The 13,166-nt window shown below is 36.0% G+C and overlaps 2 protein-coding genes and 1 non-coding gene across 3 annotated transcripts; 2 read left to right on the plus strand and 1 right to left on the minus strand.

Moving 5' to 3' along the window:
* The first annotated feature begins 808 nt into the window (after positions 1 to 808).
* Positions 809 to 7,223, plus strand: LOC107823064 (COP1-interacting protein 7-like). The gene is made up of 9 exons (XM_016649660.2): positions 809 to 1,393; positions 1,486 to 1,662; positions 1,818 to 1,915; positions 2,355 to 2,407; positions 2,500 to 2,552; positions 2,644 to 2,796; positions 3,420 to 3,688; positions 3,870 to 5,566; positions 5,955 to 7,223. The coding sequence occupies exons 1-9, from the start codon at positions 1,335 to 1,337 to the stop codon at positions 6,900 to 6,902; spliced, it is 3,507 nt and encodes a 1,168-aa protein (XP_016505146.1). The 5' UTR covers positions 809 to 1,334; the 3' UTR covers positions 6,903 to 7,223.
* Positions 7,224 to 8,010: 787 nt separating this feature from the next.
* LOC142174159 (U6atac minor spliceosomal RNA) lies at positions 8,011 to 8,138 on the plus strand. The gene has a single exon (XR_012703508.1). It is a non-coding gene; the product is annotated as a U6atac minor spliceosomal RNA (small nuclear RNA).
* A 1,868-nt stretch (positions 8,139 to 10,006) lies between these two features.
* LOC142167044 (uncharacterized) lies at positions 10,007 to 12,957 on the minus strand. Its single transcript, XM_075227197.1, has 4 exons — positions 12,890 to 12,957; positions 11,615 to 11,747; positions 11,376 to 11,479; positions 10,007 to 10,685 (listed from the first exon to the last, which is right to left on the minus strand). Exons 1-4 carry the CDS (start codon positions 12,955 to 12,957, stop codon positions 10,115 to 10,117), a joined length of 876 nt encoding a protein of 291 aa, XP_075083298.1. The 3' UTR covers positions 10,007 to 10,114.
* Between the last annotated feature and the right edge of the window lie 209 nt (positions 12,958 to 13,166).

Raw genomic sequence — 13,166 nt, forward strand, 5'->3', positions numbered from 1 at the left:
TAGTGAGCACCTCGATTTCTCGGTAGGGCAAACGAAGTAGGGACATAACTACGAGGAATCAGAATCGAAGCTAGGAACCTCTTGTACTAAGGCCCGAACAAAGCGCCTACCACCGGAGCCATCGAGACCACGCCCCCGGATCCGGTTCGAGCTCCAAGACATCGGAAAGCATTACCAAACGTCTGCACACGACTAACAAAGGGTCGTGATATCCGTGCCCAACCGAATATCATGGCGTAGATCTCGGACCGTATCGACAGCACATCAGTGATTAATGAAAAATAAGATTTTTACCTTTCTTAGAATTGAACTAGGGATGAAACTCTCCTACTATATAAAGGGGTTGATTTTTATTCAAGGTACACATTGTGACACGCATATCAAGGCAATATATATTTGTTTTCTCTACTTCTAAAGTTATTCAAAGTTCTTATTTTTACTCTTAGTTCTTCATAAGTATTTGGTTTCGAATCGAGGGCAGAACAATCACTAAGCTCAGATCCGAGCTCGGGCCTAATATCACAACTGGTTTGGTTATTTATTCCATCTTTAATTTACTTATTTAACGTTATTGATCACTTGTATTAAATTAGTCCACATATCCTTAAAATCGTGTATAAATTATATTATTATCTATTTTAAGAGTAAACAATATTTAATTTATTTAGTTTTTGAAGGAAGATGCCATAATGATGCGCATGGCCAGCGGGAAAGTCTGGTAAATTCGGTAACACCACACCAGCAATAGTGGGACTTTACCCTTATGAATTTGTTCATATGATATGATATCCTTTCCCTATACTCTCCTGCTCTCTCTGTTATTATTACACTTGAGAGTAACAGTAAAGCAAAGCAAAAGCAATTTAGAAGAAATTGAATTACAGGGAGAGCAGAACCTGAAGCAGAGGAAGAGGAGCCCGCCATTTCTGCTGTCTTCAACTATAAGACAAACAGACTTTGAGACGACCCCTCACCCAACACTCTGCCCCAGCATTAGATACGACACTCAAACCATATTCCAGTATACTACTACTACTACTACTAACAATTACTTTTACTCAGATTCACAGAGACGAATCCAAAATTTTAAGTATGTTTGTAGAAGATATTACCATCATATTAAATTCACTCATTTCGGATGAATTGTCGGCATTGAACATTGAAACCCCACTTTTGAATCAAGAAATCCCTCTGTGTGTCTCACACTCGTGCTTCCTCTTGCTGATCAACCCATCATCTCACTCTCTCCATATTCACAATGAGAAAAGAGTGAAATTGTGGTCCTTTCTTTGTGGGTATTTTCCAAGATTTTATATCTGTCAAATATAAGCTATATGGATTCCAGGACCCGTCTGGATTATGCTTTGTTTCAGCTCACCCCAACAAGAACCAGGTATTTATTTACTACTATTCAATTCATGTTAATGTCAACTGTTCTTGGGATCTAACATTGATATTGTTTCAAATTTGATTGAATGTTCAAAGATGCGATCTTGTAATCTATGCTGGTAACAATTCGGAGAAATTAGCTTCTGGTTTACTTGAGCCTTTTATTACACATCTCAAATCAGCTAAAGATCAAATTTCTAAAGGGGGTTATTCCATTACTCTTCGACCTTCACCAACTAATGCTTATTGGTTCACTAAAGCTACTTTACAAAGGTAAAGCACAGCTTTTTTACCTTCTATTAGCTTTTCATTTTATATTTTTCTTGTCCAAATAATCATCCAACTTTTGTTACCTCCTATTATTTTTCTTGTCATTGCTTTTTGCGATGTTTACTGGGCTGCTATACTATGTTTTTCAACATCCTCAGGTTTGTGGGATTTGTTAGTACTCCTGAAATTCTTGAGCGATTTGTAACCATAGAAAGAGAAATTACGCAGATTGAGAGCTCAGTTCAATCTAATGAAGGTATGTTCACCAACATATTCGTGTTAGGTCCCTGCACCTGATGCACACTTAATTCGTCGCCCTAGCCCCTATGTGTGTGTGTGTGTGTGTGAATGTGTGTATTTCAATTGATCTCAGTTCTGGTCATCTGCTTTAGTCTACACAGATTTCTCTCTCTCTCTCCGTCCTGCAAATTAGCTTATCAAAAGTATTGAATTCGTCTATTAACAAAAGGAGTAAAAAGATTAGAATTGAGGAGATAAAATTTTTGTTCTTTGTTTGTTCAGTTTTTGACAATAGTGGTTGCTCATGTTTATGTGATGTGCCATGAAGTCAAATATGTGTTGTCACAGTGCAATTACAATAGACAGGCTTCAGCCTATTCTTTTAGGGTGACAACTGAGATTTATAAGAAACAGATTGATGCAGCGTTTTGAGGTTCTTCTTATTTAATCTTCAGGAAATGCATCAGCTTTTGATGGAGATTCCAAATTCTCTGCTGGTTTTCCAAAGGTATATCAATATGTGAATTCGATAAAACTATGTTTCATCTCATGTTTGCTGGACATTCTTACTCATTAGTAACTGACAATTTGATACTGAAGTTCAAAGGTGAATCTGATGGTATTGGTGACGCTGCACAAGAAGAAAATCCCAAGTAAGCTCTTGTGTTTTGTCAAATCATTACAACATTACTAGAAAGGAAGGGGATTCAACTTATATGACTGTGTGCTCTTTGCTATGGATAGGGTTCGTCTTCAACGTTTTCTCGAAAGCAGAAAAGCAGTTTTAAGGAGAGAGCAAGCAATGGCTTATGCTCGTGCTTTGGTATCTGGCTTTGATATGGACAATTTGGATGACCTCATATCTTTTGCTAATGCTTTTGGAGCTCTACGTTTAAGGTAGGACTTGAATGCAGCCAATTGTGACATCTAAATAGAAACTGTGAACCTAATTTGCATTAATCTTGTGGATTTAGTTCATTGGGGAATATAAAAGGATTATTTAGTGGAGCCTTTTTGTTTGCGCCATGAATTACACCAAAAACTGGAGCAGAGAGGGAGATTGCAGGCTAGTCATTCGTTCTGCTGAAACGCGTTAATCTCTTTGTTTACCGAACTAATTAAGATGGTAGATGCACCATTTTAATATCTATCAATGAGTGCCTACTTATAATTAAGGTTACATTTCCTTTGAAAGGCTTACCTAGATAAAGCTTGTAGGAGAATATTTCTCTTTACATCCATCTGATTAAACACTTCTCATAATTTCTTTCTTTCTTTCTATTTTCTATCTAAATGTTTTAGCTAATTCCTGTTGGTTTCTCTTTATTCTGTTTAGTTGCTCTTCTGACAACACCTTATCTTTGGTAACCAGAATACTGCTTGATTCTATTCTTTGCTCTTACTCTCTAACCATGTCATACTAATTCCAATTTAGTGCGGACCAGTGGATTTTGAAGATACTATCTGTACCTTTTCCCAATAGTGGATGAGTACTGAAAAACACTTCTGCCTCCATCTAGGGAAGCATGCATTAAATTTATGGAGCTGTGTAACAAAAAGAGAGATGACGGGATCTGGATGGATGAAGTGGCAGCTCTTCAGGCCTACTCTCCTGAATTTTCATATTTCGGTAGATCTGGAATCATGCTTGCTGCTGAACATAGTGATGTTACTCAAGATATCATGTTGAACAATCAAAATATCGGTCTCTCCAGCAGAAAACAGAATGGTTCTATTGATGCTTCGACATCTGATACCATAAGTCATGCAAGTTTAGATACTAATCAAGGTATATATGACAATATTTTCCATATTTGTTTCACTTGTAATAGTAAATAGCTTCCATGATGACATACCTCAGTTATGTTTACCATGAATATGAGTCTTTTCACATTGTTTATATTCATTTTTGTGAACCACCTTGCTTGTGTGATGGCTAAACTCTGCTGCTTTTGTATGTGGAATTGCAGAAAATGGATTACCACCACCAATCCAAATGCACTCTACAGATGGAAAATCACAAGCAATATGGCCAAACAATCTACCACCTTACATGCAAAATTTTCAAAATCCTGCATTTCAACAAATGCCACCATATCCAGGATACATGTTTTCGGGCATGCAGGCTAATCCAACTTACTATCCTGGAATGCCATGGCCTGCAAATGCGGAAGATTCTATTCGAGGTCCTGGTCATGAATCAGATTATAATTGGAAGAATAAACCACCTTCCAAGAACAAGAAGAAATATTCAAATGGGAGGGGACCAATTAATTCAACAGAAGATGATAAACATGAAAGCAACAATTCAGCCTCTAACAGTGATTCTGATGATTATGAGGATGACAAGAAAACGCAGCTGCCTATTGACAACCTTCAGACCAAGAAGCATGGGAAAAGTTCATCAAGAAAAGTTGTTATCCGCAACATAAACTACATAGCTTCGAATAGAAATGAGCAAACTGACAGCAGCACTGAGGATAGTTCTGCCGATGAGGATGCAGGTTCCCTCAGAAAGCAGGTAGAAGAAGCAGTTGGATCATGGGAGAGGCACCACAACTCAACGTCTCGCAACAAGAAGAAACGAGATGGAAAGAAGGTAAAAAGAAGTGGCAATATCTCAAATGGGGCTTCTAAGGGGAGTACTAAGGATGAAGTTACCAGAGAAGAAAACATCGGTAAGAATTGGGATATCTTCCAGAACATTCTTATGCAAGATGCAGATTCAAGGGCCAATGACACGGGGTCAAAGAGCTTTGTGGAAGATGTAGCACCTGCATCCAATGTTAGATCAGAAGGTTTATTAAAGCAATGGACTCCATCAGCCGATTCTCTTATTGTGACTGAGAGACAACTAGGACATGAAGATAAAGTGCCTCAACAAAACATTGGGGAAGAAAAAAGTTTTCGACCAGTTAATAGAAGAGAACGCACAGAAGAAGAGTTGTTATTTTCACATAGAACACAGGAGTCAGATCGCTATCCTCAGTCTATCTTGTCCAATGGTGCCACTGAATCAGTTGTCCTTAAGAACCACAAAGAGGAGGATTGGTTAGCTGGTAATCTACTGAATAAATCAATACGTCAAGGAGAAATCTCAGATCAAAATATCTTTGTTGGAGATTATGCTTTGGAGACGGGGAAAGATAAGAATGGCATTCTATTTGATGACTCCATTATGGTTCAATCCCATTCAGTTGATACCGCGTCTGATTATCACCAACAGACAGACATTTTCATGGTTTCAGACATCGTCGGAGCTGAACAAGTTAAGCACAACATGCCTAATCATGTAGTAAAAGATAAGCTTGATTCTTCTGATACATGTGAACCAAATGACCTTTTCATGGTGCTTGGAAGTGCTTCAACTGCTGAGCAAGTTCCAGCTTCTTGGAATCCTGAAATAGATTACGAAAATGATGTCTTCTTGTCTGAAACTCTTAAAATTCACAGTGATGTCAGACCTACTGATATGAAGCTTCCACAAAATGATGAAGAAACCAAAAAGACCGGTAAGGACCTTGGACGAAAGGGAGTTGGCAGAGAACCAAAATCTAAAGCTTCAGTTGGATCTCTTGGAAGGACAAAATCTGAGATATCTTCAAGAATCAAGAAATCTCCTTCTGCAAGTAATAGAACCACATTGCAAAAGAGCAAAGCTGAGAAGGTATGGACAGTCTGTACTGCAGTGCATGGACATCTAATAAGGGTCCACTTTTGTTAACCTTGCATCTCTATCTTTTTAATATAATTTATGTTCACTCAATTTTGCTGGATCTATGTTTAAGTGAAACTTTTTTCAAGAAATGTGTCGTTTGAGAGGAAGATGAATATTCAGTTTCTAGTCTAAGTAGAGCTGCTCGATATGATTAGTTAAGATTAATCTGCCTTGTTTAGAGAGATTTTATCATGAACAGCATATCATCATATCTCAACAAGAAGAAGGAAAAGAAAAGATTAGAAAACCCTCTTCCAAGGGATGGTTTTTCCTGTTCTTTTCATCAATCATTCTTATTATTATTGTTACTATTTAAATTTCTCTATGTTGCTGACAGGACGAGGAAAGTAGAAAGAAATTGGAACAATCATTATTGCAGCGCCAAAAGAGAATTGCAGAAAGAAGTGGTACCACTGGTTTTACCAAACCGACTACAAGGAAGTATGCAAAAGAGTCAGCCACATCTTCAAAAGTTGAGAAGCCAAAACCTGAGGCAACCAATAGACTACATAAACCACTTTGTAAGAGTTCCACTATAGATCGCCTTTCAGCTACAAGGACAGCTAAGGATCGATCAATTGAGTCAAAAACTACTCCAAGTAGGAAAGCAAGTCAAAAGGAGAATAAAGCGATTGCTCCATTACAGAAGTCAGCTGGAAATGAGAGTAAGAAAGGTCCACGTAAGATCAAGCCTTCAGATTCAAAAAGTCATCAGGTCAAGCCTTCGGATACAAAAGTTAATGCAAAAGATTTTTCTGCATCTAATTCTCAGAAGGTAAAAGATGGCAAGGGTGACATAATGTTAATGTCAAATGAACACGGATCTGAACTAAGACCACAGCTTTCTAATGAGACTGTTGATGCTAAGAACACGGAGGAGGTACGTAGCATATCATTCAATGAAAAGAAGGATATACCTGTGCTTTCTGATGAACATTTGAAAGATGAAAAGAAACAAAGTCCTAACAAGGTAAGGTTTGTACTATCTGAAGATGAAAGCTCAGCAGCTGATGATGATATTGGAGTTAGTCCTCAAGTGAATGGTAATCCGTCGCCCGTCAATCCTCTGAGTTCCTCTGCTTCCATAATGCATGAGGACAGTAACATAAATGTGGAGCCTACAGAATGCCAAGAGATCATCTCTAATGAAGTCTCTACGCCTCCTCCAAATAATGAAATGAACCTCGAGGCAAATAACGCGAGAAGAAAATGGATAACTGATGAAAGCTCTCTTAAAGTTACCAAAGGATTCAGAAAACTTCTCTTGTTTGGTCGGAAGAGCTGAATCCTTCCTTGTGGTCAAGTCATGGCATTTGTTGTGTGTCTGCAGAAGCTTATCGTCCGTCTATATCACCCTCTTGAGTGGTAGCGTAGGAAATAGGAAATATACAGAAGCTGTATATTTAAGGCACAATAAGGCATCAGGTATTGCTGCATTAGTGACTGCTGTGAATAGGTGAAATTGTGTGATGAGTGTTATGGTTTTTATTTAATAAAAACTTGTATCCTAAGAATATCTCTGTTATTTGTAATCTTTTTCCGATCTTATTCTCTGCCTAAAGAAAAGAAAAGAAAAGAAAAGAATCGTTTAATTTTTGGAGTGAAACCTACAATCGTGTAATTCTCTTTTGCTGTACAACGTTATTGTTTGAATTTTGAGTGTTTCAAGTGCTACTACATTACACTTGTAAATCCTTCAGTGAAACATCAAATGTAATTCCATAAAGAAGCAGTAACTTCCCAGACGCTACTTTGACAATGCATGACTAACAAAATTCCTTAAATGCAATTCCCATAAAGAGATGATAATGGGAGAAAGGGTGAAATTACACTTCTGGAATGGAAGACATTCCGACGGTCACAAATGGGAGTGATCATACACTATCATAGGCGCTTTCAATTTCTTTGGAGATTCTCAATGCAGCATGTGTTGAAATCCGCCTAGCTACTTACTATTCAACTTGTGGAATTCAGATTGGTCGAGAAAAAGAAGTGCACTAGTCGGAATTTGGGGAAAGATAGAGAGCTCTCTAGGCTCTCCTGATCAAATTGGGATTTTGCTTTGCCAGTCCATGAATATGACCCACCCAGCAGTTGGAGGAGTTTGGGCAGATATGGGTCGAAGCCCTACCTCGAAAAAGTCAGTGTCAGATCCTTCTCCCTACTCATGTTTTTGTGCTTTTACAGTTTGTTAAAGTTCTGTAAATGATGCACAGATTGTCACATTCTAGAGAAGCATAAAACCGGGAAATAGTAGCGTCTTCCAATTTCGTGATTTTTTAAGGTGAAAACGTTGGAAGTGAAAAGAGAGACAAACCTTACCAGCAATCCCACATCGACGGTTTAGTGATATTTGTGTCTGTTGATATGCAATACGTACCATTTTATAGCCGGTGTTCGTAGAAAGGAGAGACGGTTGGCATCTCCCCTGACAGGGTCGGGAACAGCCTTCGGGCTTAACCTGTTACCAGACACATCCGGTTAAGGCTACCCACTTCGGTGGATCTTACCCAGTTTTTTTAACTGTAATTTTGCACTATCATGATATTACACTTGAAAAACATCATTCACTCACTCAGGAAACTAACGTATCTTGGATTTTTAAGGTGTATAATCTAAAAGGTGATTTGTAATTGACAAAGGAACTTGCGTCTGAAAAAAATCTTATTCTCGTTCCTTGAATTCATAGATTTTCATGTTACTATTTCAGGCTGAGCTAGCGGGTACAGCTGAACTCAGTAGTTATGGTTTAAACCTTCTATTTATCATGAAAAAATTCATTATATACAAAAATTATTAATTTAGAATTCAATAATTTTACAACCCATAAACTTAAAATTATAGTTCCGCGCTTGATTACTATGTTAGAGTTATAGAATCCACGCCTAACCGAAAAAGAAAAGAATTTAAAGAAAAGAAAAATTCTTCTCTTTTTGGGTTAAAGGAGGTCATGCAACTAATTATAATACCAATAGAATTGCCAATATTTAGTATTCTCTTAGTTTTAGTTTTCCAATATTGTTCCTCATTACTTTAATCTATTTCACTAAATTTGTAGAATATTGAGGGCCTTTCATGTAAATCCAAAGTTCACCAAAATGTTACATAAAATATTAACTATCTAAAATCAACATCACTCTTTTCTGCTTAGGATAACAATCTTACAAATTGGCTTGTTTTAATTACTGTGACGGTTTAAGCATATATTTGAATCCCACCACCTACAGGTATTATATTTGTTAAATATAAACTTAGAAGCTTTTGTAAGATTTTATTTTATAATGGGTAGGTCATACTTATTCTTTTAATCAATTTTACAAATATCATAAACTTGGAACTGAGTCTTTTTAGCATGAATGGTGTTGAAAATATATAATCCAAGATGTATAACAATAGAACCAAATGACTGTTTAAAAGTAAAACTATCGCAAGAAATATATAATAAGACCATTATCAAGCAGTTAGAAATGTAGGGGCGTTCGTGGTTTGGTTTGGATCGGTTTTTTCCTAAAAAGAAACCAAACCAAGTGAGACAGTTTTCAAATATTGGAACCAAACCAAACCAATTAAATCGGTTTTTTATCGATTCGGTTTTTGTCGATTTTTCGGTTTTTTATTGGTTTTTTCTTAAATATGAGATATACACTACCAAACACATATTCCGGCGACTATATTTTCAACATAACACTATCAAACTAATTTCTCTTTGAGAAATCTATCATTTACCAAGATATATTGATGATAATTGAACTAAATAGTAATGAATAATTTTAGGACTCAATTAAATAAATTATTTTTAACATGAAATAAATTCTTGTACTTAGCAAAAGAAAACTACTAATCAAACTAGAATATAAAGACAAAGAACGAGATTATTATAATAGCAAAGAACTAGACTAAAAGTGCAAACTATTAAAATGTAACATAAAATTTTAGAAACTTTGTGTATAAATATACATATATATAAGTATAATAATAAATTTTAAGTAGCTACTTCTATATTCGGTTTGGTTCGGTTTTTTCGGTTATTTTTTTTATTAAAATCAAAACTAAACCAAATTTGGTCGATTTTTAAAATTCAAAACCAAAACCAAACCAAACCAAACCGAAAAAGTATCGATTTTTTAGTCGGTTTTCGGTTTGGTTCGGTTTTTCGGGTTTTCATGAACCCCTAGTTAGAAGAATAGGTACAAGTTAAACCTTAGTCAATTAGTGCCTCCTTAAAAGGCATCATCGTCTACTTTTTATTTTTAATTGCTTATCCTAGACTTGCATATGGACTTGTATAAGAAAAATGAAGAGTGTAAGTTCAGTAAATTCATGTTGTATAAGCTAACAATAACTATGACTCAAACTTAAGTAAATTAGGATCAACTAGATGAACCCCGGTGTCTATCTAGTCAATCTCACGGAAATTGGGATCGACTAATTGAATCACCACTGTTCATGTCAATGGTATATAAATTACATAATATACACATGGCAATGGAAAAAAACCTACCACCTAATCCATTTAGAAAAGGATCGGTGATTTGTATTCTTATACATATATTCTCCTTTCAGATCTCTGAATCTGGCAACTAAGTTATCATAGTCAGGAAGCTTTGGATGTACATGGCTTACTCGAGGCGATTGTTCTTCAGCTTCACAACTTTTACAATCAAAGTTTTCATTTTTCTCAATAGTAGCTTTGCATCGTTGGTCTGATCTGGTTCTCTTTGAGGTATAAATCTTAGTATTGTTTAGGGTTTCAACCCAAGATGAGTCTGTAGTACTAGGACTAGTTTTGTAGCTGCTGAAATCTTCTGCTATATTACATGATTCCTTAGCTATTTCATCCATTATTTGGAGCTTTACGTCTTCTTTTAGCTTTGTGGCAGTGAGATACTGCTTGGTTTGTGAGTTAACTGCGTTACCTGGAAGCAGTTCAACATTGAGTCGATCAAATTCTTGACCAAAAAGTTCTTTAAACATATTCCTGAGGGAATGCAGCTCTGGTAATTCGCCACATCTCGAGGCTGCAAATATAATACTGGACATTGCCTCTTGCACTCTATCAGGCAACTTGCTGCAGAAAATGCAGAATATAATTAACACTACTAAAGTTGAATTCAAAGGTAGCAAAATCAAACCATTTTTAAGAAACCGAGCCAAAACCCTCAAATCTTAAACAGGTTGGATTGTGACTTGTATATTGACTTGACCAAACAGGTCGAAATTGAAATGACTAATCAAACTATTTGGTCAAAATGAATCAAAATAAATGTAATCCAAATACGGGTCAAAATGCAACTCAACCCAAATATACAAATTTAATTTGGAGATTAGGAAATATGTGAATTTTGAAAAACTAAGGGCCGGTTTGGCCATAAAAAGGATTCCTTTTGATTTATTATTATTTTTTTTTTTAAATCGGTGTTTGGCTATGAAATTTTCGATTTTCATATGAAGATGAATTTTTAGAAAATTTGAAAAACTCCAAAAATTAAGCAATTTTTCCAAATTTTCAATTCAGATCACTCACAAAAATTTAAAAACAGCCCAAGATTATATTCATGTCCAAAACACAAATACAATTTTCATTTGTTTCCGAAATTTTACAATTCTTATGTCCAAAAGCCCACACAAGCTGCTAATTTATGAAAAATACATTAACTACCTTATTGCCATATCTTGTTGAATTGTTCGGAACAGCTACAGAACAATAGCTAAAGATTTGATGGAAATGAGAAATTAGAACACAAATTATTCGCTTTACCTATGTCTGCTAATATCACGGAGGTTCATACTGATGCAGTCGCAAAAATTGTCAAGTTGGTGGTATACAGATAACCTGCTCTGTTCTCTATAAAGTTGTCCAACCTGTAACAAATTTTGTTTGTTAAATGAGAACTAATTGGAAAATGGTGATGGATTCATTAGTTAGTACTAATAAGAAATAAAACAGAGGACAACAACAATTGTTAAACATAATGAAGAAGTGAGAGAGAATAATACTCTGGCAAAAGCGACATCATGGTGCCCAATCTGGAGAAGTTGAAAAATGTCGGAACGTACTTGTTTTATGATTGCATTTCTTCTCTTCCTTTCTATCACTAAACGTGACTTAAGTTGTTTGATTAGCTTCTTGCTGTAGACAGGAAAAACACGTTAGCTTTGTTGGCACTTCAAAAGTTTATTACAGGTCTTTTGAAATATTATTACAGGTCACTGCCTATAATGTCAGTCTAATTGGTTAGTGAATAACAACGGGTGGATTTAATGTGTTCAGTGTATATGGCGATAATGAGAGATATGAAGCTAGAGTATAAATGACACTTTTTTGCTTTCCCGTTGGTATTCGTATTTGACTTGACTAATTTGAATTGGTGTCACAAGGCCCATTAAAGATAAAACGTTTCCTATCAAGCTTTTTTTCATATTAGGACTCGAAATCGAGACATCTGATTAATGATAAATAACTTTATCTATCAGTTCAACATAAATAAAACATTAACAAACTAGTAAGATTGAATCTTACAATCCTACTAGCGAGCCACTGACCATTAATCAAAACTTTTCTTTCTGTGTTTGCTACTTCTAATTATCGACTTATAGTTTATTGTGGTTTCTTTACCTTTTCTACAATATTATAGGAACTTAGAAAAATTTTGGATCTTTGGGAGTAACAAAACGAAGAGTGATTAAATAAAGGAAATCTCAGAAATGCCCATTATGGCTTGGCATAAAGGAACAACATGAAAAGTAGGAAAAGAAAAAACAAGGGAAGAGAGAAATTAGGAGTTTTACCACTTGGAATGGTGTCTCGATCTTGAACCTTTAATAAATCCAGCAAATGGAGAGAGCAGATTCAACCCCATTTTATGTTTACTTCGTCGCCTACGAATTATCAACTTCTCAATGGACTATAGAAGAGAAATACAAAGGCATTCCTAAAAATCTTATATTGTTCTGACCTTAAAAACTAGCTAAGACAATAAGCCCGTGAACATGCACTCGTAAAAGGAAGGCAGAGGAAATAGAATCAATTACAATCAATTTTGTATCTTTGTTTTCCATTTTCTGAAAATTCCTTCCAAATTGACACTGGCCTGGTGCATTTTTTACATTACATTTCTTCGACTTATATGAACATATTTATGTGCTCTTAGAGGTGACAAAATTAAATATTGACTCGACCAATTATTAGACTGCTTCATTAAGCCAAACCCGCTAACGATATACATCTTATACTTACTAACAAATACTAGGTGTGAGCACCTAATTTTTTACCGTGCTTGAATATTTCCCGTTCCCATCTTCTCATGCGTGTCCCCACTCAACTTTTCTTTGTCCCCCATGCTTGTCCCCCATGCTTGTCCCCCATACTTTGTGCTTGTCCCCCACTCACAAACTCCATACCACTCTCCTTACCCATTAAAAACAATCCCTAATTCCTTTCTTCTGGAGGAGAACATCACAGAACCCTCCCCCATTTGGGAAAGGAGCAGTCGCCACTCTTTGCTTCTTCTTTTTTTCTGGAGGAGGAGACTTCATTCTCTTTTTACAA

This window comes from Nicotiana tabacum, chromosome 2 (genome assembly GCF_000715075.1).
Source record: "Nicotiana tabacum cultivar K326 chromosome 2, ASM71507v2, whole genome shotgun sequence".
Classification (NCBI taxonomy): Eukaryota; Viridiplantae; Streptophyta; class Magnoliopsida; order Solanales; family Solanaceae; genus Nicotiana; species Nicotiana tabacum.